The sequence below is a fragment of the Ambystoma mexicanum genome, chromosome 8 (assembly GCF_040938575.1).
Source record: "Ambystoma mexicanum isolate Mex_15411 chromosome 8, UKY_AmexF1_1, whole genome shotgun sequence".
NCBI classification, from domain to species: domain Eukaryota; kingdom Metazoa; phylum Chordata; class Amphibia; order Caudata; family Ambystomatidae; genus Ambystoma; species Ambystoma mexicanum.
The window spans coordinates 353,354,193-353,381,247 of record NC_090929.1 but is presented as its reverse complement, the minus strand read 5'-3'; the positions used below and the strand labels follow the sequence as shown (position 1 = coordinate 353,381,247).

The 27,055-nt window shown below is 44.6% G+C and overlaps 1 protein-coding gene across 3 annotated transcripts in view; it reads right to left on the bottom strand.

Moving 5' to 3' along the window:
- The window catches only part of LRSAM1 (leucine rich repeat and sterile alpha motif containing 1), a 3,131,994-nt gene that overhangs the window by 414,493 nt on the left and 2,690,446 nt on the right, over positions 1 to 27,055 (bottom strand). For 2 of the 3 annotated variants that reach the window (XM_069609805.1, XM_069609806.1), the window contains one exon: positions 11,189 to 11,269. The exons of the other annotated variant lie outside the window; for it this stretch is intronic. In XM_069609805.1, the coding sequence (XP_069465906.1) occupies positions 11,189 to 11,269 (81 nt within the window). The remainder of the gene's footprint in view (positions 1 to 11,188; positions 11,270 to 27,055) is intronic. 3 annotated transcript variants of the gene reach the window in all.

Below are 27,055 nucleotides of genomic sequence, written 5' to 3'. Positions count from 1 at the left end.
TAGCTTTTAGGGTCAGGACTGGCTCCTTCAAAGGACGCCTGTCCTGGATGTCTGAGGTCGAGCTCTGTGACCTCCTTCACTGCAGGACCCCGTAAGGGCTTCAGAAACCTTAACCAAAACTGCTCTGTAGGAAACTCACTTCAAGGGAACAGTTTAGTCCACTGGCATCTTGGAGATCAGATGCTAACCCTGCCATCCTGTCGTCCTCCCAAACAAATCTTCAGAAGTCAAGAGTCTCAATGGTTTGAAGACAAATGGTATTGATCTCCTTCTTCGTCAAATATGTCTTGGAAAAATGTCAAACTCTATTCTCAATTTCAGGATGTATCTCAAAGTCGAGGGTGATTCGATGATCAGTGTCAACGTTACCTTTAAAAAGGGAGCAGGTGCAGCATTTAAGAATGCCGAAGGAGTTGCGGCGGTCAACGATATCGGCACCATTTCTAATTTCCTCGACGATGACTACATGCCCGGGCTTTTCAGCGTACGAGCCTCTCTCTGATTCCCTTCCAGTCTTTTCAAGCACAGTTGGCTCAACCTTCCTTTTCAGCTCCATTGTGGAGGCTGAGCGAGTTGCCTCATCAAAAACGTAAAATCATTTTTTAACTGAATTCCTCCCATTTCTCTGCCCTAGTGTACTTAAATTGGAAGCATGCCTGTCTATCAGGCGAGGAGTTTGGCGTCTGTACTTCCACTTCTTCCTGGAAGACCAGAACGAGTGGTGGGAATTGCTATGATAATTAGACAATTTCCTGTGTTTTTGGGAGTTTTTTTGGTCATTTCTGGGAACGTTTCAGCCGACAAGGAGCCCTTCACTTCGAATTATTTTTTCTTCGAGGGAGTCGTAATAGGTAATATGAACAAAGAACGTTAGAGAGCCAGCTTCGATTGGCTCTCCTTTAACCCCTTAACTACTGAGCTATAATCAAGTCTATGCAAAAAGGAAGAGTATACTCGTCCATAGCACTTAAGGAGTTAATGCCTTTAACGTCATCGAATGGCACGAATGCAGATGGTTGCATTGTGACCAGAGCCACGACACCAGAGGCATACATTGTGGTGATCAGTTAGCAACATTTTGGTGTCGCAGTCCTCACAGCGGTTAAAGCTGGAGGGCTTTGGAGTGAACATTCTACCAAAATGTTTTTTGAGTACTTAAGAGACCTTTCTGAGGTGCAAACTCATTCCGATCAGCATGCGGAAAAAAGGAACTGCGGTCATGGGGCATGGTAGGGCAACTTATATAACACCGACGTCGCGTCCGGCCACGAAGGTGAAGAGCACTGTTAAACCTAAATGCCAATGCAGCATGGCAACCCCTGATGTCGCAAGGTTTCGAAAGAATATTTAAGAGGAGGAATCCTTCGGAGGACACAATCAAGACTGTATTGCTTTAGCAGGGACCACATTTAGTCATTTAGATTGGTGAAAAGGTTCACTCTTATCGTAATTCATATGGGGAGTCAGTGCCATATCAATACTGGGTGCTTTAGTGGGCTATGCTGAGAACTTGTAGACGTAACTCCTTCAGAAGTAAGTGTCCTACGTTACGCTGAGGTACAACATGTTGAGGTTGAAGAAATGTTTGAATATGGGCTTTTATATATATGGTCAAATAGTCTAAAATTACATCAGGAAGCCTGGAAAATCTTATACGTAAAGTGATGACTTCCTGAAACATGGGGATCTGAAGTATGTGGAGCAGAGTCTTTTTAATAGTAGGTTGGAGCATAACCCTTGGTTGGGGAATGAAGAAGGCCTCAAGATAGCTGGGCTGGAGTTGTGGTTTGATCAATGTTAAACACAACCAGACTTGCATTTTGGGTAAAAATACACTTGTGGGCTAGGAAGGGGACTCTGTGGATAAGGATTAGGTCTCGTAATGGGAACTGTAAGGAAGACAAGGTATCAAAGTAAGACGGACATAAGTGACCACAGTTCAAGGGTGTTTATTGAACTTTATCAGGGTGTGATAAAAGCCTACCTAAACCTAAGATGGGAGCAAGCTACGACCATCAAATAATAAAAACGCAGTCCTAGTGGAGTCTCGTCAAAATAAAAGGGCCCATACTAAAAAGCCTATGGACAACCCATACCGCTAATTTACAAATAGTGTGGGGAAATGTTCATGGAAAAGAAATGTGTTTACAAAATGATAAGTCGGGATGCTCAAGCCGTCGGCCTCCCTTCCCCACATTTCAGCATGGGACGAGGCGGTTCACTCTAACATAGCGCAGTCTTGGGCTTCTTCGGCACAAGGACACAGTTCCACTTCCAACATGAGGGTCTTCTATGCCCAAGTCCCTTATGTTATCAAAGTCTCTTGATTCAGAGGCCTGATGTATCAAAACAAACGAAAAGTTCCTTTACAAAGATTCAATTCAGATGAGTTACTTTTCACCCCGAATCCCCCTCAGCCGGGCTCAGACCAATGTCAGCAATCTCTTTTCTCTGGCGACTCACGGTTCACCCCGGATCCCCCTCAGCCGGACTTTCGAATGTGCACAGGGTTTAGCTTAACCCGCTGCAAGACCACATGGATACAAACTTCCTTTTCACAATATAGTCGCCATTCGGTGGGATACCTAACAGAGACCTTCGAATGCGCACCCACGTGGTGCCGGACCACTCTGTACACGGTATCTTACTTGGCCTTTCAAAGTTCATTCACTCCCTTGGTATTCAATTATATACGCGCCACTCATCACATATGCCTTATGCTCTGTTCTTTACAGATTTCTTCATACAATGATGCCGCTTGCAACCTTGGTCAGACACCTTCAGGTTTCTCACATAGCCTTCCCCAATGCGAGGTGGATAAGCCTGTTCTTTGTCCAAGTTTTTCGTTGTTAAGACCTGGGAGAGAACAGGGATGAGATATGTCCAAGAACTCTTGCATATTCCATTGATTTTCTTTCGCCAATGTAGGTAGAGGTGGAGTGGTTTTATTGCTCTCTCTAAAGTAACCCTCTAAAGTAACCTATGGACTGGTCTCTAAGGGTTGACTCGGGTTTCATAAGTTCTTTAGATCTTGAAGGGGTTTTGTTGGGTTCTGATTTTTCACAGTCCCATATTGGAGAATTTTTGGAGTAGTAGTTTGACTGCCGGCAATGCTGGGGTAAAAAATCTCCAAAGGGAGGTGGGATTTCCTGCAAGAGAGTAGAAACGGTAGGGAAATACCAACCCAGAATAACTTCCTCTGGGAGTTCCGGAATGATGGCTGAAGATATTAAACAGGACTCACCCCGGATATTATTGTGTATGGGTATTTTGGGGTATACTTAATTGTCTCATTGTACACAGGTAACTAACTGGGGCAGCGTTCTCGAGGTCCTTTTTGTGACCAAGTCAGCTCATATAGCGATTTGCTTGCTACCCGAGTCAATTAATGCCTTTATTTGCTTCCCGTTCACGCAAGTCAGCAGAAGATTGAGAAACATATGCTAAAGGGCTCTAAATCCTCTTCGGGTTCTTCCAACTCTTCTCCCTTTAAACAGCCTATTTCCATAGGTTCGTCCCTTAAATCTTTAGGGCAGTGTCTAGCTAAATGCCCTGTTTCTGCACAGGAAAGGCAGATCAGAGGGGGTTGTTTGCTTCCTTTAGTTTCCTCCCTTCTGCTTTTGTCTTTATTTTAGGGTCAGATCTCAATTTCTTCTGGTATCCGTTCCTTGATTCTGTTTGACCCCCCTTGTTTGTCTACTCCCTGAGGTTGAGGTTGGTGGATAGGTTTGTAATCTTTCCGTTCCTCCCCTGGATGTACCGAGTGAAAGTGTTTAGCTGCATCCGAGTGGTTTTGTGCAGTTTCACTGGCCATGGCAGGGTAGGTCGACTTAACTGTAAGATGGCTTTTTGCAAAATAGGGGGAAAGGAATTGGTGAACTGTTCTAAGGCGATCATCTCTATTAAGTCTTCTAGGGATTTGTTATTGATCAAAGGGCTGCAGTGTCTTTGACATGTTCACCCATTTCTAGGGAGGGTATCTCCGGGGTTTAATATAATGGCCCTAAATTTCTGTTTATGAAAATTGCTTTGCCCCACTCTTTTCAACAATCCTTCTTTGATGGATGCAAAGGTGGCTCTGTGAGCAAGATTAAGTAGTTGATAGGCAGTTTGTAGTTCACCCTTCAAGAGAGGAGCCAAATAGCACCTTTTAAGGTTCTATTCACATCCTAGTTGTTCGGCTAGGCGTTCAAAATTCCCAAAGAAATCCGTAGATGTTCGCCATCTAGGTATGGTTGAAGTACCTCCTCTGGTAGTAGGGGGTCTAGTTTGCAACTCAACCAATTTTGTTAGATTTTCTTGGTTTCTAGCTTCAGCCTGTATTTGATGGGGGGCCAACTGAGCTCTGACATTAGCCAGGTCAGCAATTTCTGAATCAGAAAAAAAAACAGGCATCTACTCTCTCGGATAAAGTTTCGAAGTCGTCTGATTCTTTTGAGTCTCATTCTGCCGGAGGGATTGACTTTGGTAGGTTGGTCTCTAACCCTGATGGCCCCGCAACAGAGGACAATTGGGCACCAAAAAAAAAAAAAAGGTTCAGGAGCACGGGGTTTCAAGGTACTAGATCTAATAAAGGTAAAGTCTGGTCGAACATTCAGTATTATTCGATCCCACTGTTGTATATTATAATGGGAGAGAGGAAGGGTTTCTAATAATTGTTGAGTTTTAAAGAACAGATCTTGTTGACCAGTCGGGATACATAGTTGAGAGAGCAAAACCTCTTTCAGCGTGGATACATGGTCAGAGTCGAGGAGCTCAACGCTTCTATTTTCCCTTTCTGGTGGTACGACAGTTATCAGCATGGATTACATTTTTATATCAGTTGAATCACAACCCCTGACACAATATGTAAGGAAGGCATGGTATCAAAGTAAGACAGACACAAGTGACCACAGCTCAAGGGTATTTATTGAACTTTATCAAAGGTGTGATAAATGCCTATCTAAACCTAAATCTAAGATGGGAGCAAGCTACGACCATCAGATAACGCGGTCCTAGTGGAGTCTCGTCAAAATAAAAGGGCCTATATTAAAAAACCTATTGCCACTCCTTACCGCTCATTTTCAAATAGTGTGGGGAAATGTTCATGGAAAAGAAATAAGTGTTCACAAAATGATGAGTCAGGATGTTCAGGCCGTCGGCCTCCCTTCCCCACGTTTTCAGCATCGGACAAGGCGGTTCACTCGAGCATAGCATACACTTGGACTTCTTTGGCACGAGGACACAGTTCCACTACCAACATCAGGACCTTCGATGCCCAATGTTATCAAAGCCTCTTGATTCAGAGGGCCTAATGTACCAAAACAAACTAAGTTTCTTTACAAATATTCAATTCAGGCGAGTTGCTTTTCACCCTGGAAACCCCTCAGCCGTGCTCAGATCCCTTTTCTGCAATTAGTCTCCCTCAGCCTGACTCGAACCAATGTCAGCAATATCTTTTCTCTGGTGACTCACGGTTCCCCCCAGATCCCCCTCAGCCGGGCTCAGATCCCTTTACACAATTAGTGTCCCTCAGCCAGGCTCCGACCAATGTCAGTTCGTTTTACATTTATCGAAGACTTTAGAATATGCACAGGGTTTAGCTTGACCCACTGGAGGACCACTTTGACACAAACTTCCTTTTCACAGTATAGTTGCCATTTGTTTGGATACCTAACAGAGACCTTCGAATGAGCACCTACGTGGTGCCGGACCACCCTGTAAATGGTATCTTACTTGGCCTTTCAAGGTTCATTCACTCCTTTGATATTCAATTATATCTGCGTCGCTCCTCACATACGGCTTATGTTCTGTTCTTTACAGATTTCTCCATACAATGTTGCTGCTTGCCACCTTGGTTCTAACATAGCAAGGTCTGCTATCAGTCTCCCAGAGTCACCGGCTGTGCTGACTTTACTGGAGCGACTTTGGGGTCGGAGCCAAGGACAGTACCACTGTGGCAATCGCTCCTCCCCGCCTCGGCAGTCGATGTGGGAAAGCCCTGGGTACCTTCGACACACAATGCACCTTTCTTCAGCTTTAATTCCCGGTCTTATGTTTCTTATCCTCAAGGGCTTGTGAAAGTAACGGTTTTCTTCCTCTGAAAAGGCCATGGGCAATTCCCTCCTTGCAACCCTTTCTGATCTCGCCACCTTTCGCCTCGTATTAAACTGCCATCTCGGAACTGCTGCTCCTCAGGTGTTTTGCCTCGCTCAGAGTGTGCTTTCGTGCTCCGCCTTTTATCCGTGTGGGGATGTGTCATGGAAGTAAGGTGTGTGTAATTATCAGCAATTGCCTGACCCTTGTGTTGGGACATGTCAGGTATACGGCTCAGGTGTTAGTCCGTTTTCTTTCACAGGAAGCTGTCTGTGAAAAAATGTTTGTGTCCGGGAAAAGGGGGATTTGGTGGGAGTTTGAGTTCCTAGGTATTCTACCAGGTAGGATGGGGAAAAGGTGTTATTGGGAAGGGGATAGCGTGTCTCACCCTATGGTGTCTCACTTCCACTCCCCAAGCACCCCCCATCCAGAACTGGATCCAAAAGCGATGGCCGTGTCCGGGCCACCTGGATGACAGATCCCCAGGGTCCAGCGGGTGGCACACCTTCAGGTTTCTCCCAGAACTTAAATCAGAGTGAGGGATATCTGGAGAGATACAGTATCTCTCACTGTTTTACCAACTAGTTAACAAGAAAGAGAATGTATCTTAACTAATCAAACTTGTTCTGAAAAACCAAAAAGCAGTATCCTTGAAATCAGATCACTGGGAATAGCTACCGAATTGGTGACTCAGAGGGAATTGTGATGAATCCTAAGGTATAGTCACTGCTTTAGATGGGGAAGACAACCCCCCAATTTAGCCAGGATGGTGAAGCCGCTACACGATAATCCTCCTGGGGGTGGTATCAGCGGGAGGATCTTCTGGGGAGCGAAGTCCCCATTGAGAGCAGTGACCACATAGGAACAATACTGTATCTCTTAGACCCTTCAACCTTCCCTGACGCTGTCCAGTCATTTGGTCGACAGACAAATGGACGCAATTTGGTCGAAAGCCAAATGGTCGAATTTTTTTATTTATTTATATATATATTGTTCAGGTTTTCGTTTAGGAAAAAAAAGGGTTTTTTTGCAAAAAAAGGTGGTTGGGGGGACCCCCCCCCCCAAAAAAAAGTGACAATACAAAAAAAAAAAATAAATTCGACCATTTGTCTTTCGACCAAAATTGCATCGACCATTTGTCCTGTCGACCATTTTTTTCAACCAAATGACCTGTAACCTTCGCTGACAACCCTTCTCTCACCCCTCCACAAAGTGCCACACTATACTGTTGTGATATCACACCAGTAGTGACTACTGAAGAGAAAGACACTAACACTACATTCAATGGCAGTACTGGGACGAAGAAGAGGAGGCAAGTAATGAAGATTACAAACAGGAAAGAAGGCAAACGCTCTAGCCTTTGTGACAATGTGATTGGTCAGCTGCTATTCAAAGGCAGAGAGGGAAGAGAATGATGGCGTCTTCATTCTCAGCTCGGTGCAGACCGGGCACTCCGCAAGGGCTGCACAGACCCACTGCAGATACATGACAACGGTGGGCAGGAGGAAGGAAGACCAACAACAAAGGTAGTGAACCAGAGAAGAGGAAATTTACCTGCTGGTTATCAGGGCAGCTGCACTGACAGCAAACTGCACCGACAGCAAACTGCACCAGAGACACGCGAGGAGCCGCAGAAGGTCCTGCTGAGCCCGAGAGGCGCCATGTCTCCTGGAGACCCTCGAGCAACCAGAGAGACATGGCCAAGGCCCTACAGCGACAAGGGTGGCTAGTCTAAAGGTTGGGGAAACCCAGACAGCACATGGGATACAAAGCGAATTAAAGGAGAAATACTCACAGGGACAGAGAGACCTAGCAGATGGGGTCTGGGACCCATTGCAGAAACACATTCTCCGAACAGGAACAGGGGGAATACCGAACTTGGCAAATATAAAGGACTTTCACATAACTTGGCAGGAGTGTAAACCAGGGCTGTGGACCAAAGGAAGATTCGAGAGATACCGTGGTGAACAACCAAGTGAAGGGGGTCTGGAACCCAAATGAGAAAGGCATTTCCCAACCTATAAAAGGGGGAAATACGAACTGTGCAGAAACAAGTGACATTCACAGACCCTGGCAGCAAAGTAAACCAGGGCTGTGCAATAGAAAAAAGATTGGATAAGAGGAACAGTGTGAGCAAACATACAAAGGGGGTCTGGGTCCCAGGTTTGGGTAGTACTCTACAAAACATATTCAAGAGGAACACAAAGTTTGTATGTGTCAGTAACACTCAGAGACCTTTGCAGGAGAGTAAACCAAGGCTGTGGGTGAATGCGAATGCATATAGACAAAACTGGGAGTTGAAGAAGGTTGCATGCCCCACTTGGCAACAGTGTGGACCAAGAAGAGGGTAATGGAGAAGAGGGTCTGGAACACAGAGCAGGTGAGAGGAAAAACAACAGCACAGCTTAAAAATAAGAACCAGGATATTTTACCTTGGCACAGGCCCTCGGAGGCAGGTTAGCTCACAAAGAAACCCACTTAATAGAACACAGAAAAGGCTCTGGGGAAAGGGAATCCACCCCCTAGGCTTGTGGAACTTTTGTTTGCTTTTCTACACCATTTTTTAGCTTTCATTTGGAAATGCAAAGTGGGGCTGCAGGGCGGCAGCCAAAATACATTTCCCTTTTCACTTTATATTAAGTTTAGTTTGTGAGGGACAGGTTAGGATCTGGACATGGGATGGCAAACTTTATTTTGGACATCCTGACACTGACCGTTTCATTAGCTAGTTTTGTTGAGGTTTGGCCACCCCTCTTAGAGGTAGGGATAGATAGGATTTCTTCCAACCCCTCTTATTTTATTGTAAATAAAAGTCTTTATCAACCAAGATGCCACCCTTGTGTCTGTCTTTTACTCCCAGACCCTCACATAATCCTTTCGAAACTTGGTTCTATTGTGCATACTTTAGGCCTTTTCTCATACATTTTGTCTGTCTTCTTATGGATACTTTTGTTTTGTAACCCCTACCTAAATACTCGGAAAGAGACTGACACTAAATGTTGATGCAAGGTTTTCTTTTTATTTCTGGTATCTTTGGATTAAGGCAAAGACAGAGTATTTTGAGTATTTTTAAGGCAAGGCTCATTGTTTGGCAGTGAAAATCTAATGGCTTTAAATCACAAAGGTGATGGCCTAGAAACAGCACTATGGCCTCATCATGAGTGGGCGATATCCCGACAGTAAATCCGCTGGGATACCACCCAACGCAAATAGTGTTTCCGCAACTTGGTCCGGTGCTAGTAGCGCCCGATCCCGAGTTGCGGCAATGCTGAAAATCCCCTTTTTTACAGAGTCCATAGGACTCTATGGGGCCTTTTCGACACAATTAGCGTGGCGCTAATTGCGCAGCACTAATTGCGCTGAAAATGGGTGGCAAGTCGACAGCTTTACCTCCAGCTTTTAGCTGGAGGTAAAGCTGCTGACTTTCAGCCCAACTCACAGTTGGGAAGAGCAGTAATGCAGCGGTAATAGCGTTACCGCCAAATTTTTACCACTTTGCCCAACTTGTGATGAGGCCCTATGTCTGGTGTTACAGGTTTGGTACAAGACTTATCTACGCCAGGACAGTTACTCTTGCATGGATCACTAAGAGGCACTGCCATAACCTTATCAGGTGTGAATAGGTTGCCTGGTACCGTAGGAATTCTGATTCAAGACACAGAGTTTCTACTTCGTAGTGATATAGGCTGGTGCATCTGCACAAGATAAGACAATCTAATCAGTGGTGGAGGTCTCCAAAACAGGAAATGGCAAATTGTGCACCAGCAACAGATGGCTTTACTCTTTGGGACATCATCAAGCATTGCACACATTCCTTCGGACAGAGTCATAGCAAATTTCCTTGTGCAGTAAGTAATGGTGTGAAGTGTGATCAGTCTTTGCCTTGAATCTTTTAATTAACACATTCCTGGGTCCCTTTCAGATACCTTTTGTATTTTAAGCTAAGGGTTATACAATGGTATGCACTGCCACATTCTCAGGTTTCACAAACATATCCCATTTTAGGCTTGACAACATTTTTCAATTGTGAACTTAAGCTGGTAAACAGAACCATGAATGGTTGGGGAATATCTAAATTGGCCTTCTGGTGTTACAATGACTTTGACAACTCTAGAACCTCACCAACACTCCTAGGAGACCAGCATATAACACAGGAGAGAATTATGAAAACAAAGTCAAACATGCTATGACATTTTGTTTGCTGAGGCAGGGTTGTGAAAAATTAAAGCATGAAATTAAAAGAGTGAAATGAGTGAAAAGCTGAGTAAATGAATACATGAAGCATTGTCAGGCCTTTGGAAATGATTAAACTCCTGATGTGCTCAGTTACTGTAATGCCTTGTCATCTCTCTATGAGCTACAGCCTACAATGCCCAAGCTGGAAAAAAGCATCTTATCAAAATGAAAAATCGAAACTCGCTCATACAGTGCCATGTTAAAAAGGCTTAGGCATCAGATGACTTGGATGCTGCGGCTAATGCCATGTCCCTTAGAACAGATCACTTGTGAAGCACCATTTCCATCTGATCCTCAGATCCATGTGTGTGCGCCCTGGTCCAGGATATCTCACACAGTCTCTTATTGTAGCATACAAACTCCCTATAGCCCTGAGCGCAAACACAAAGCTCAAAGAAATGGAAATAATTCACAGCAAATATCCCTGAAAACTTATTTCATTGTAGTCATTCTGAAGCCAACCTGAATAACTTGCACATCCATCTAATATAGTGTGTTTTCATAGGATACCGTAGACTGATCATCGGTAGACAAGGACCAAACCATAATGGTCAATGCTCACTGTAGGCTGATGTCACCTATGGCTTGAAGGGTAATGCACAGTGCAATTAGAGAGGTTGTATCTTTATATTTATTCCCCAATTAAGAATGGGACAGGGTTAATTCAAGCAAAGGGTCAGAAGATTGTTAGAAGACATGCACAAATATTTAAAAATGACTGTCCTTCAGCACTTTAGTTGTTTTGCTCCACTCCTGAAAAGTGAGAGAAATCAACTGGGCACAAAATAACGCACGTGAGGAGGTGTCAGAGTGAAGAGACAGCAGGTTGGAAAGTTAAGTGAGACAGGAGTGATCCAGGCAGACAAGCCCTACATACCTGCATTGCCTCTGTGTCCAGGTCTCGCCTCTTTAACTCCAGCTGAGTCAGCTGCAGTAACTCAGTTTCTATTAATTTAATCTAGACAGAAGATGAGACAGGGTTGTTTTTTACTGACAATGTAATATAAGTGATGTTGTATGCGCTCCCAGTGTCTTGCAGCACTTCCCAAACTTCAAATCACCCTAAGCATTTGCTGACAGTCATAGAATTTTATATTCTCGTACCCTAGTGCTGGTTCTAGTCTACTGCTACATTATGGTGCATTGTCATATGAAGGCAATAACACATGGAAAAGTTTGTGCTGCATGTGATGTACATTGTGAGGCATGAGGTCAAAGGTTTTTGCACACAGTAAGTTCTTTACTTCAATTCACAGCTAAACACCTCCAATATCAGGGCATCTCTGCAACGCAATGCTGTCCGATTTTGCATTTGTACAGACATTGTGCAAAAATGGCCAGAAAACTTGCCTTACATGAGACCATGACGTACACATACATCATAAGGAAATGTTGGGGACACACTTTTAGGATGTATTTAAACATCATAAGGTTATGTAATAACAAAACAAAGGAATACTGTCAAATGATTCCGAAATGTAGACAAATTGTACTCTCGTTGCTTTTGTAACCAAGTGAAACAAAAGCTTACAATTAAGGTATGAGGATGTCTTACTGTGCCTGCAATATATCCATGCCAACAACATATCATTCTAAGTATAACATCATCGCAAACCTGTTCTATTTAAAAAAGAAAAAAAAAAGAAATCTCATTAAAACATTCTTGAACGAGCTTTAGGTCCTTTGGTTGGATCAAATAGATTTAGCATTGCCTTCACAATGTAGTTTGTCAGACTAGTGAAGAACATTGACAGATGGTATGCTGCAATCCGAGCAGTCATCACGCTTGTTTTATTTTTTGATTTTTGACATAGTTTGCCCCTAATAAACTGGCCAACAATGGCAACTTCCAAAAATTGTGTGGTAGGGGAAAACATAGGTCAGATAGCTATTTCAGACAGCAGGGAGAAGATACTAAAGCTAGGTATGGGAGATTATGGTGTGGAAAAGGGCTGCATGAAGTTGAACAACCCCATATTAACAGATGAAATGCTGAAGAGTGGCTTGGGAAAGAAATCTAAATATTCTTTGAGAAAAACATATGGATCTGATCCCAGTGTGTATATTCTGTGGGCAGACAGCTTTAAGGTAGTGACGTAAAATAACCACTTTCGTAACGGAGATGGATGAAAAAAAGAAGATAGAAACGTGGAAAAGGACTTGAAGGAGGCTGAAAAAAAGTTTGCTAACTCGCAGTCAGATCCTAAATGCCACTGCTTGGGGAGGACGAGGGTGTTATTAGCCTCATTAATAGATATGCAATCTTAATGTGAACTCTCTTACAGCTGTCAAGTATTCTGGGAGCACCGATCGAAGAAAGGGAAATTCCTAGCTAACAGACAGAAAATGATGGTGTACGGGCACAATTCGGTCAGTGAAATCTATGACTAAAGAACTATTAAATGACAAGAAATATATTTATGCTACTTTTTGGGAGCACAACGCTAGACTTTATTGTGAGGATACTAAGCCAACTGGAGTTGCTTTTGACCAGTTCTTTGAGAATTTGTCCCGTCCTTGGCTGCATCAAACAAACAGAATATACTGATTCTGAGGTAAGCTAAGAGGAGGTATTGGTGGGAATAAAGACAATGAAGCAGCTAAAATCTCAGAGGTTGTGGTGACCTTCCCTAATAGTTTTACTATACTTTCTCTGCTGTGCCAGCACCAGGGTTGTGCCCGATCTAAAAAGAAGTGCAACAGGGATGTCCCGAATAGGATGTGTTCACATCGATTGTGTTTATTTCGAAACTGGGAAGGGAACCAGGGAATATGGAAATTAAGATGCTGATTTTGCTTCGTAATGTTGATGTGAATATTGGCTAAGGTATTTATATTTTGCAGGGACAAGGTGATGGGAAAGCTGACCTATGTTCCATAAACAGGTTTTTATAAAGGGCGGTTATGGAACCAACAATACAGACTGGTTCTGGATAGATTAACTATGTGTCTGCAGGGAGAGGAGGTGTCTGGGGTGATTGCCATCAATGCTGAAAACATCAAATGGTTATAGCTGGACTATGTCCTTGAGATGTTTGTTTTCGGTCAGGATTAATAACTGTTTTTAGAGGGTTATATGTCCAATTCTATATTTCGTTTCAGGGAGGATAAAAGTTGGGCTAGGGCATCCTGTTTAAGGAAGTGGGGAAGGATTGGTGTCCCAAAACTTGAGATTCATGATAGAACAATCACACTAGAGCCAAACCACTACCAGGCAAAGCACCACAAATAACATTATCTGAATATAATTGAGGCAGAGGTGGATGTATGAAACCCTTTAACCTAGGCTGACTGTTAACAATGGATAGGGAACATGATTCAATGGCTACTCCACCAACAGAGACAAATAATATCAAAGTTGGAAGGAGGCAACAGATTCTCAGGTTTCTCACAACTGTGCCATGGAGTCGCTTTGCTCTAGGATGAGCCAGCAATCCAGGTCCTTAAGCGAAAGAAGTTGTTTTGGAAGAGCTGGATTGATGCAAGAATTCTTATCATTGATGTTTGGTCAGACAATTCTCTACAAAGCTTTGATTTTCTGAAGTATAAGTTCAAACTGACTGAGCGTGAATGACAGGGGTGCCATTTGCTGGACAGTGTTTTACACACCTAAGGCAGGCCACTAACCGATTGGCTGCAGGTATGTCCAAAAGATTATGTTTGCTGAGCTTATTGTGGTCTATGCACTTCGCAAAATCACCCTCTATAATCTGTTAATGAGTTTGTGTGATCTGGAGAACTCTGGAAAATAATTGAAGGAAAAATGGGAGCAGGATCTGGAAGTTTCCATATTTGATGATGGGAAGAGATGAGCTCAGTAATTAAGAAAAGCAAGGCTGACCTGAACCTCCACTAAGTTACACAGTATGTACCATTTATGATATATTGGTCACAACCAAGAATGCAAAAGTTGAAAGGGAAAGATAATACCAATTTTGGGCTTCTGTAGTACTAGCGTGCCGCAGGCCACCTGTTCTGATGTTGCATAAGAGTAAGAGACTTCAGGCAGGGAGTCGTTCATCAAGTGGAAATGAATGTGGGACCCTGTCTCCCTAACATCCACAGAGGTGGCTATATTCAGCTACATCCCACAACTGGAAGACCTGACCCACTCTTTTTGGTATTGGCTATACATGGGAATCCTCTATGTAAAAATAAAAAAAGGAAATTCTAAAACTTTGAATATCTAGCCATTGATCCACTGCGGAGGGCTGAATTGAAAGCTTGACTCCATTGTAATTTTATAATAAGACAATTAACTAAAAATGGAAAGAGGCTTAGGGAGTACTATGGCATGTGGTCTCGCTTCACTGAACTCTATGCTTCTGTGACTGTCACGGTATCCCCTCTTTACTTCGCCACATACACTTACTTTGTCATACATTTACTTTGTCAAGCCTTTACTTTGTCTGCATCTTCACATTATGAGGAGGGGAATGGATGTGGTTAGGGATAGCGTAAGGTTGGGTATGGGGTCAAGGGGCAGCAGGTGGAAGAATATGGGGTAGAAAAGAAAAAGGGGTGCAGGGGTCTTCCCGTGAAATGACAAAGTAAATGTCTGAATGACAAAATAAAGACATACATCCGTCTGCCACCCATTATCTTTCCCCTTTCCTGCTTGCTTTTCTGTGGTGTCCTATATTTTGTAGTAAAAGCAAAACAAAAGGCAATAAATGAGACTGAAATGATTGCAGGTATAAGTATTATTTGGTGGACATTGTATATGGTATGACTTAGGTAATGTACTTGTACGATTACTTTATGAAGTACTCTTCATCGATTGTTGATCTGTTACCACTCTGCATTCGTGAATACGCTTTTTTTTAATGAAAAGTTCACCATGGTAGGGAAATAAGACGTCCAAACATTGCTTTTAAAAGTGAAAGCTACGTAAAACTGATATATTGTAAGAGTTGGATTCTAGGATGAAGACATATCAAAGCTATACACGCCATACTAGCTGCAATTGACTTGTGGCACCACCCATTCTAGTGCCTTGTATACAAAACGTAATACCAGTTTCTTTTCTAAACCTACCCAAAAAATGTGATTCTAGAGAAGGATTTGTGGCTGGCCGCTAGTCCTATATAAAACTAGGAGGAGAAGAAATTACTTACCAGTAATGTTCTTTCAATGGATTGTTCTCCTGTAGATTCCTCATCAGATAGATATACTTCATGAGTTAGCTGCTCGGAAGCTTTTTCAACACGGGCGTAGTACGACTGGACATCGACCGTGCTACTCGTTGGCCCCGGATGTGCTGTTGGCCATATATATAGTATGTCAATACACCACCGTAACTCAGTTCCCCACCTTTTCTCCCTCAAGCTCAGCAGCCGTGGGGGAAGAATCTGTAGGATTCAGCTTGAAGACCGCCAAAAAATTAGTTGTTTCTATTATTATTGTTTACTCGCTGACGGTATTCATACAATCCCCATAACCTTGCACCATTAGAATAGGACAACCAGATATAGACACAGCAAACCACTTTCATAGCAGGGCCAGATGGGAGGGTGATGAGGCATCTGTGGGAGAAGAATCTATAAAAAGAACATTACTGGTAAGTAATGTGACTAATCCCAAGGGGTCATCACTGCTTTAGATGGAGAAGCCCCCTTCCATGAGGCCAGGGAGGTGAGGCCGCTACCAGATAGTCCTCCTGCCGGTCGTACTCAGCGGTAGGATCAAATGGGGAGAGTAGACCCCATTGAGAGTGGTGACCATCTCAGGGGAACGCAGTATCCCTTTTACCCTCCCCCTCAAAAACCATCCCTTTCACCCTCCCACTCAAAAACCTTCCAATTCCACATCACCTAGTGCCCATATGTGTTTTTGCATTACGAGGAAGAGGCCACGAGTAATGAAGATCACCGACAAGAACAAACGCACCCACTCTAGTCTTGTGAATGATACTATTGATACTGTCATTCAAAGGCAGAGAGGGAAGAGAACAATTGTGTTTTTGTTTTTGGCACAGTACGGGCTGCAATGTTGGCCAGGTACACGAGCAGAGCAGAGAAACAGACAGTGCCCGAGGGAGGGAAGCACTCGCAGAAGGCCTGCGACGCAGAAGGCCGGCCGGAGTGGAGGGAAGTGACCCGCCGCAGACAGAGACCACTGGTTTGTAAGGAAACTATCGCTGAACTGCAAAGGAGATGTGTGGAAGACCAGAGAGCGTCCCAGTGAAACAGAGAAGCCGCCAAAGCTCCTGGGAGACCCGCGAAAAACGGGAGGGTGATGGACAAGACCCTGCAGGTATTACAGTGGCTAATCCCAGGGTTGAAAAGAACAGAAGAGGCAAGAAGCCTGTAGCGAAGCACCAAAGGAATCTTCACAGGGGCAGAGGCACCAAGTGAAGGGGTCTGGGTCCCATATGGGGAAAGCATCTCCCAAATCGTAACAAGAAAGAATACGAACTTTGAATATACAAATAGTGCTCACCGACCTTGGGAGGGGAGTAAACCAAGGCTGTGACGCACAGAGAAATCAGATAAAGAGAACTGTGAAATTAACAAAGTGAAGGGGGTCTGGGACCCACGCTGGGGAAGTACATCCCCTGAATAGTAATACAGAGTAGTATGAAGTCTATAGACATAAGTGACGCTCAGAGACCTTGACAGGAGAGTAAACCAAGGCTGTGGGTGAAAAGACAGTGAGAACGAGAATATTGAGTACCCCACTTGGCTGGAAAGTGGGTCTTAGACCCTCAGCACAGCCTGGGAGAAAGAACCAGGCTATTCTTATTAGTCGCAGTTCTTGGAAGCCAGGTCTGCTCAGAATGGGTCTGGGACCCGCAGCACAGCTTGGGAGAGAGAACTAGGTTATTCTTTTTCATCCGCAGTACCTGGGAGTCGGTTCTGCTTACAAAGGGTCTGGGACCCTCAAGACGGCTTGGAAAAGGTGTCCTGGCCATTGTTCCTTGTTGTAGGGCCTGGGAATCTGGCCTTCCAAGTAAAGACAAGTACCTATCTCGATCATTGAAGATATAGAGAGAGTTGGATAAAGCTGGAAAGACTCTGGGGAATGGGAATCAACCCCTTGGGTCTTGTGAAACCTTTGTTTGCTTTTCTACACCTTTTTGTAATCTTTTGTTGTGAACTATAAGGCTGGGCTGCAGGCGGACAGCCAAGAGACATTTCCCTTTTTACCCTTTGTTGAGTTTAGCTCCTGCGGGATTGGTTAAGATTTGTACACAGGACATCAAACTCTACTTTGGACATTCTGATGCAGACAGTTTAATTAGCTCGTTTTGTTGAGGCATGGAAACCCCTCTTAGAGGTAGACACAGTCAGACATCTTCTGGACAGGGGGAAAGCCTGAGTTGATCGTCCCGCATAAATTCTGCTGTTCTAGCCACGTAAAAGCTGCCTTCCCTCTTCGGGTCCAGCCTGTGTAGCCTCTCCTCATCCTTCGAGCGATGCAGTGTAAGATAAAAAACTGGCAAAGCAATGCTTTGAGACACGTGGAATTCAGAAACTACTTTTGGCAGATATTTAGGACGTACCTTGAGTGAAGCCTTCTCATTGAAAATTCGTAGGAAAGGTGGCTTGCAAGATAGAACCTGAAGCTCACTTTACACGTCTTGCTGATGTGATTGCCACCAGGAAAGCTGTTTTCAGGGTAAGCAGCCTGTTAGGGCATGGATGCATGGGCTCAAATAGAGCCGCCATCAAAAATGTCAAATCCAAGTTCAGGTCCCAGTCCGGAACCAGAAACAGAGAAGGCCAGAAACCTATTAAATTGAATTGATATTTTATTTATATCGCGCTCGCACACAAGTGTTTCTGAGTTCTACAAGGCAAGGGAGGGGAAACAGGGGAGAACAAAACAACGATCTTACTAAGCCCAGTGACATTGAGAACGCACAAGTGCATGGGAAAGGGAAAAGTGCATGGAAGGTGGGAGAAGTGGAAAGTGAGGAACAGAGAAAACAGATAATTAATAATAAAGTTAATTCATAAAGGTGAAAAACAGTGGTAGTGCAGCCAGCAAGTGGCAAGTGCTGGGTTTAGCCGACAGAGTATATCTGGTAAGTGCAGAAGAGAAGCGGGGGGTGGACTGTATGTGTACAGATACAGAATCCAGTGCAAGGGGTGGCCCAGAGGCACTGCAGGAGGGTGACAAGGTGAGCAGGTACCTGGGCCCGGGGGACAGAGGGTGGTCAGGTGCACAGTGCCGAGAGAGAAAATAGATGAGCAGGGGACAAGAGGGACAAAGGCAGAAGCAAAGAGGAAGATCTTGAGGTGCTTCCGGAACCGGAGATGGTTCTCCTCAAGTTTCAGAGTGGCAGGGAGACTGTTCCAAAGGGAGGCCCCAGCTGAAGACAGATCTACCCCCAGCTCGTTTCTTTGAAAAACGACTGACCCTGAGGGAGGTAGAGGAGCAAAGAGCTTGAGAGGGGAGGTATTTACTGAGGGATAATTACAAGGCCTTTCAGGAATTGGATCATTAGAGGGATCGTGAAGAAGGATAATTAATTCAGAGACCTCTTTAACACTGACAAAGCCGCTAAATAGCCCTTGAATGTGCCTATATGAGGGTCTGCACAGGCCAGTGACAGAAGATACTCCATAACCTTTGTGGTAGGGCAGGTCTAGCCTGCATTTCCTACACCACGCCTCAAATTGTTTCCACCTGCACACGCACAAAGATATCTTCCAAGGTCAGCCGTGCTGCCAGTAGCACCTCAGGGTCCCCTTCTGAGAGGTCCCAGTCATCATATCTCATCTTCTCAAGAACCACACATGTAGGTTGAGGGATTCCGGGTTCATAGGAGGTCTGGCCGTCGGGGCAAATGGAGAGGTGGGCAGATGGTCAAGTCCAGGAGTTCTGAGTAAGATGCTCTCCTCGCCCAATGCGGGGCGATCAAAAACATGGTGGCTCAAAACCTCCTCAATCTCCTGAGAACCCACAGGATGACAGATATCAGAGACAATGCATAGTGGGGGTCAAAGACTCACTCCACCAGGAACGCGTCCACCAGTGCATACTTCACTGGAAATTTCCTTCAGCAAAACTGTGTGCACTTTGCGTTGGTTATCGTGGCTAACAGATCCACTGTTGGGGTAACCCACTGAGCAAAGATCTCTGCAAGAACTTCCTGGCACACTTGTCACTCGTGTGATGCCATGCTCTGGCTGTTCAGAGTGTCTGCCCCATTCTCTGCTCCTGCTACACGGGCAGCTGAAGCAGAGATCTGGTTCTCTAGCAACCAGAACCACAATTGCAGCACCTTCCTGCATAGGAGCAGAGACTGAACACTATCCGCTTGTTGAGGTTGTGCATGGTCACTGTGTTGTCCGTCAGAATGAGGACGCGTTTACCCTTGAGGGAGGGAGCAAAGGCCATCAGGCCCAACATGATTGCTCGCAACTCCAACCTGTTGATATTCCACTGGCAGTCCATTGGTGAGCAAAGGCTGCTCACCTGCAGTTCTCTGCAGTGAGCACCCCAACCCTTCAAGGACGCATCCCTAACCACCTGGGCTTGGGGTCACAAAGGGCAAAAGGGTTCCCCCCCTGTCATTGTGTTCTCTCTGCTGGCCCACCAAGAGAGGTTGTTGGTCACCAACCTCAACATCTTGGTGACCTTGAGAATGTCCTTCATGGCATCGAAGTACTGGAGCCATTAATCCCTCAATAGCCACTGCAGAGATGGCATTCGCAGTCTGGCATCTGGCACAGAAAAGTGCAGCAAGCAATGAGACCAAAGAGGTTGAGGAAGGAAGCTACTGGTAGATTTTCGTGGCTCTGGAAAAGCTCAACCATTTACCTGACACTGTTGACTCTTTCTTCGGGAGGGAAAGCCTTCCCACCTGTGTATCCAGGGCTGCTCTGATGAGTCGGAGCTTCCGTGTTGGCGTGACTTCAGACTTCTGGAAATTTAGTGAAAAGCCCAACACGTGAAGCAGAGAGCAGATTTCTCCGAGCTACATCGATACCGGCTCCAGAGACCTTCCTCGGATCAGCCAGTCATCCAGGGGAGTTGCTAGGTCTGGAAAAGATCCGGGGCTAAGCTAATGTCCAGGCTGTCAGGACTCGGGGCTAGCTAGTCTTTTGGCTGTAGCTCCTGAGCTTCTATCCGGGGCTACAGCCAAAAGATCCGGGGCTATAGCCCCCTCAGCCCCCCCCAGCAACGCCCCTGCAGTCATCCAAGTATTGGAATCTGTGAATTTCAGATCGCCTAAGGTGCTCTGCCACCACTGCCATCAGCTTGTTGAAAACCCTGCGCACAGAGGTTAAGCCAAATGGGAGTACCTTGAATTGAAAATTAGTGTCCCGGATGGCGAATCTCAGGTATTGCCAGGGCCTCAGATGAATTGGCACATGAAGCCAAGTGTCCTGAAGGTCCATCAAAACCAACCAGTTTTGGAGTTTCAGAGTCTGGAGAATGTTTTCAACGCCACCCATCCTGAACTTGCCTTTCCTCAGGAACTTGTTTAAGTCCCTGAGGACCAGGACAGAGTCCTCACCCTTTCTTGGGTATTAGAAAATAGCGAGAGTACTAGCCTGATCCTCTTTGCTCAGATGGTACCTCTTCCACGGCATCCTTCAATAAAAGGGCTCTCAGATCCTCCTGGAGCTCCTGTTCCAGTTGTTGTTGAGGGGGTGGGGGCGGTCTGTCTGGAGGTTTTTTAAGAATGGTAAACAGTACCCCCATTTGACGGGCTGCAAGGCCCAGGCGTCAGAGTTTATCTCCATCCAAGTGCTCAGAAATTCACCCTCCAAGCAGCAGAACATGTGGGAAGAACTTAAAGCAGCTTAGTGGGCACCGCTGCCACTGCCATTGTGGCCGCATTCTGCTGGCCACTAGAGGCCCCTCTGCCCCGCCCAGGACCCAAGAAACGCCTCTGCCCTTGCCTGGCTTGCGTGTGAGCTGTACCCTCTTACCAAACAAAATGTACCACCTGTAGCCACTAACACTAGAGGACAAGCTGAATGATTGCTTTGCAGGTTGCTGCACAGCTAAGTCCAGTGACTTGGCAGCCAACTTGGAGTCCTTGAACTTCTCCACGGATTCATGGACTTCGGGCTGAACAGGTGCTCATTGTCGAAAGCTATGTACAGAAGCTTGGCTTGGACATTCTGCGAGGATCCTGAACTGTGAAGGTAGGCGGACCTCCTTAACACAGTGGACGTCCCCATTGCACGGCCTACGTAATCCGCAGTGTCAGGCCCGACTGCAGTGCTTTGCATGCTACCTCCTTGCCATCGTCAATGATCCGCAGGAAACCATCCCTCATTTCTCCAACCAGAATGAGTTTTGCTGCTTTCGCCATTAGTCTCCACAGTCCATGAGAGTCCTACGTGAATGCTCATGATGCAATGACGCGAAGATCTTCTGGCCAGGGCATCCGTCTTCTTGGATTCCTTGTCTGTAGGGAGATTAGTGGTGGACGTGGTTGGTTTAGAGATCACTGTAGTGCCTTGCACCGTAAGGTTTTTTGGCGTGGGATGGGATGACAGAAATGGTAAATACCCCCCACCTCCCTCCAGCCGACTTGTATTTCTTTGGGAGCTCTGTGTCCACAGCTGGCATGGAGGAAGGCCTTTGCCACAATGTGGTAATGGGGTCTGAGCTAGCCGCATTAAAAGGCAATGCCCTTTTTGTTTGAGGTCCTTTATCTAGGATGTCAGTTAGTTCATAGGCCGACAGAGGTTTAGCTTGGGTGCCCTGATTCAAGGCCTCTAGTATCCTTTCCACAGTCCTTCTGTACTGTGCATTAGGGTGACCATAAGGAGTGGCCTGTTGCAGATCCAGGTGAGGAGATGTGTCTTACCCGCTTGCATCATGCAATCCTTTGGCGAGAGCAAGCAGTTCCGCTTGGTCAGAGAAGAAATCGTCTCCTTCCGTCACCCCACTCATAGGCTCAAAGCCAAAAGGTACTTGGCCCCCTTCATTGTCATACATCGATCTCATTGAGTCAAAAACCGTCGACTGAGATTCCGGGATAAAGGAATGTTCCATCAGTGCTGATGTCATTCTTACCAGGCCTATCGGCGCTGGTACCTAAGGGCCCTTTGCCGCGGGAGACAGTTTCCCGGTCGTCGTGGTCGAAGGCGTAGGATCAGACTTGGTCACCTTAGCACCGGAACCTCTGGTGCAACTGGTGCTGTATTAGTCTGCAGCATGAAGACCGGAGTCGTTCCTGCTGAGGCCTTCTTGAACATCTGGAGCATTTACTCTTTGAATGCTTCCCACTCTTCCTTCAACACACACAGGGTCAGGCAGATCTTACCAAGTTCCTCCGATGAATTGGAGTCGTGTCTGTGTCAATGGAGTCTCTTCTTTTTATATGAGATATGAGGAGGAAGAATGGCTTTGGGGGTGTGAACGCTTCTTCGCCTTCTTATGTCGCCTGTCCTCCTTTTCGGGTGTAGGGCCTTCAGTGTCTTGGCCAGACGGCCTGCCGGTCGAACGCCCTGGGTACTTTGATGGAGGCAGCCCATATGCTAATTTAGGCGATCGCTCCCTAAGGGATTTTTAATTCATTTGTTGACACGAACCACACTCCTCGATATTGTGATCTTTCCCCAGACACCACATGGAGATCCCATGCAGGTCGGTGATTGACATTTTCGAGTTGCGTCCTGGCAACGCTTCAATCCCAAAGCCTTAGGGGCCGACATATCGGCGAATTGAAATTTTCTCACAAGAGTGTTCTGAAAAGCAGTGTGCTGAGTCCGCAGAAAAAAAAAGGAACTTGTAGTGACGTAATATATTTACGGCCGACATCACGCCCCGAGCTGGCGAATGGTACGGTTAAGTTAAGAGGAGTCGACAGTCGATGTCCAGTCATACTAAGCCCCCTATCGAAACAGTTTCCAAGCAGCTGATGCAGGAAGGATATCTATCTCATGAGGAATCTGCGGGAGAATTCATGTGTTCATTTGATCGTTCTTTTGGGGAAGAAAATGGAGCAGTATTTAGTAAAGCTAGATGTTAATTATTTTTCTATCATATGTAATCACCTATTCCTGGAAACCAAACTAGTTTCAAGGCAACTCTACAAAAACAGTCATATTTTAGAAAAATGCATAAAACATTTTAAGGACTGCAGAGAAAGTGACAATGTGTTAGGTACAACAAGCAGATGCATATATCGCTTTTAATAATGTGATGTTTATTATTTATTTAATTGATTTGTAAAGACCTAATCAGGCTCCCTTTCTGGCCATTTCACAGTGCTGTGTTTGTTTTGAGGCTTGGGAACCAGGCAGGGGCCTTCAGGCGATTAGATGGATTGGTTTATTCGACCCATGTCTGTATGTCAGATACTGGTTGGTGGATGCTGTTCAGGCTGAAATTGTGTTAGAAGGTGCTTTTCCGTTCTTGGATGGGATGGTGACGTGAGGTAGAGATGTTACCAGCAGAATCTGCTAAAGAGTTGAAGGCCTCATTTAAAAGGGTTGTTTAGAGGGCTCTCTTGAGTAGGGGCTTTGAGAATTACAAATATGCCAGGCCATATTTGTTCCATTTGAATTTGGCTTGGTATATTAAACGTATATTGAACGTAAATGCTAAAAAGAGGCGTAATGGGGTGGGAAAAATGTACATAAGCAATCCTAACTTTTTCATATATAAATGGTTTTATTAAGCCTTAGCTCCTTTGGAGGGCTGATTTCCTACTGTTAGATGCTCAGAAAGTCTGACACAGAGTGAAGCAAGGCCTTTGAGGAGGGCTCCAGGCAACTAATGGCTAAGAATTCCACCCCACCCCGCCAAAGGTATTATGCTTTTTGCACACGTGTGCAGGGGTTGGCAGCCATGTTATAGGGTTGCGGGTCCCGAAAGCAGGAGATTTGGATGAGAGCGATGTTCTGTTGATATGCAGTGCCACACTGTCATGGCGACACAGCACCGTGCACAGGGATGGAAGGCATGTGTCAGAAGTTGCCAGCACACACAAAGGTATAACATGTGTGCCCCGGGGACGCAAAGGAAACTGAGATAACACAGTTCTGGTAAGGGATGGAATTGCAGAGCAGGGAGAGAAGGCAAGAAACGGAGAGCACAAGCAGAGGAGGATTGGAAGGCATGGGGGTCGGGAGCGGGAGGCACTGAATGCTCAGTGTGGATGGCAGAGAAGGAAACAGAAATTTCGGTCACCTACCTGTTAAAGGTTTCCAGAATTCCTGCCACCCGATTGGCAAGGATGCACTGAGCACTCTAAAAGGGGTTTTTAATTAGTCTACTCCATACATACTATTTTTCTCTTTCACATTACAGTTGTGTGGTTCTTGAAGTAGAGTTTTGAAAAAATGCTACATTCTAAACGGGTAGCCCTATCATCAGAAGGAAGGCTCTTCAACGCTTCTGCTTCAAGATGAATGCTTGGGTAATGGAATGTCTCAGTCTTAAGTTCCAGAAACTAAATCAACCTTATATCTGCCCCTAAGTCTAATTTCCAAAACTTGTGAAGGTAACAAAAGCACTTGGTGTAAAAAAAATAAAACAGCTTTTCAAAGTACATTCATATCTGCTTAATTCAACTTTTTGGAATGTTTAATCCTTAACATTTAACAAATTATTTAACAGTTTTTTTTTTAACATATGACTTGTCAAATCTTTGCTCCTTCTTTAATTTCTACTTATGCACTCAGACCACACAGGTCTGTTCTTCCAATTTCTTTTTCAGGTCATTCAAGATGAAAGTCCTTTTTTATTGCAGCTTTGCCTTCACCAAAATTACATCCCCTTATTATGTTACTGGAATCAAGGCTTTGTTGGTGTCAACTTGTGCAGCATAGAAACATTTACAAAGTTATCTCCCTAACCTAGGGGTGGGTCTGTAGGCTGAACCTCTAGAGATGTTTTGACTACAACTCCCATGATCCCTTGCCATTGGATAAGCTGGCTAGGCCTTATTGTAGTTGTAGTCTTAAACAACTGGAGAGCCAAAGCTTGTAAACTCCTGCCCTAACCTAATGTGTAAACCTCAAATGGTTAAGAATATGGTAGGCCATGTCCTGATGAGCTCAAACCACTGTAATCTGTACTGCATATGCAGACTGGGAAGGAGATTATTTACTTTAAATATACTTGGTCATGCTAGTGGAACCCTCGAGGTCACTGGCCTGGACCTGCACTTGTAAAGTAACCCATGCATTGTGACATCAATCCCTCATCTTATTGGAAGTCTCAAGAATCCAATATGTGTTGCAGCTTTTTCAGATGTGTGTGCTCTAGGCTCACTATCTTCAGGAAGATCTTGCGCCAATTGCCAAACATCTTGAAATGAGATTTGGGTGTGGTCACCTGGCCCAATCACTGCCGGATTCTTGGAGCTGTGAAGCCAAAATGGAGAAGTTTTGTTTATCACATCAAGATTTAGTTAATTCACACCTGTTCCAACACCTGGTAAGTAAATTCGGCAAAAGTGACATTTTAGGATCCACACACCTAACCTTGCATGCACTATTTGACTAGGATTCCTTGTTGACAAATGCAGCCTCAAACAATACCACATGGCACTCAAATGTTGAATATGGCCATACATTTTACTTTTGATAAACAGAGAAACATGGATTGGGTTAAAACAGGGGCTGGGAGAGAAACATAAACCACTGCTAGAATTTATAAGAACCATTGAATGAAGTCTCTGGACAATAACAATTTCCAGACACTCCATTTACTAAGGAGGATTGGCCTAATTTAGCGTGATTTGTATTTTCTGTCGTAGAACCAGTGTACTTTAGATCTACACAAAAAGACATACTTGCAGTACAAAATAAACATGCAGAACCTGTTTCGAAGATCTGCTATGGCTTATCTAACCAATTCAACAATTCTTGGGTATTCAGTTTGGTCACCTTCCCCAAGGTCAGTGCTACATATCTCAGAAATGCTGAGTGATTCCACAACAATATTTGACTTTGCATATGTGTCATTCAGTCTTTCCTAAATTGTATATGTAATCTTGTACTCGTATGGATGGATAAATGGCAGGCTCAGCACACAACATGAAGAAAACAAAAGACTATGTAAATAATGGATGCAAGCCTTGATTGATGTAAATGCAATGAAAGGTTTTCTCGGTTTCCCCATGACAATAAATGCATATTCAGCAAGACACATTCATTGAGAGAATACAGCTGTGAATTATCAGGATGACATTGGGAATACAATTCGAACAGGAACTGATTCAAATATTATTTGCAACAATGTAAATTATGCATGATAAAATATATACAAAGAGATACTAACATAGAACAATAACTTAGCAATGCAGGGAATGTAGGGAAAACCTCATTTTGAAGTCAGATCCAATTATAAGAAAAGACGTAACTCACCTGAAGAAACTCTGCTCGATTGTCATATGCCAGCTAATGGCAAGAGCAGAAACTGCATGCATCACATTTAAAAAAAAATAGTGAAGCCCAACGTACAGTCTGCATTCCCCAGTGCTCCCTATCAGGTAATCTGAACCTGTGAACAACTGGTAAGGAATGACGGCGTTGCCATAGCTCATTCAGGAAATGTAGGCGAGTCCTGACAAAGTTAAAAGGTTAGAAGATCTTAAAGGAATAATAGTATCAGTAGACACCGGTGAGACATTTCTCCATACTCCTTACCCTCTTCAATTCCTTACTCTTAAAACAGATTAACAAGCATAGAATAGTAGGATAATTAAGACATTCTTGACTGGTATTAGCTAACCTTTTGAAAAACTGAGCATAATGGAATATCTGCTCTCAAACTTGCATTCAGAGAAAGGAGTATTGAGAATCCATGCATTTTGTCC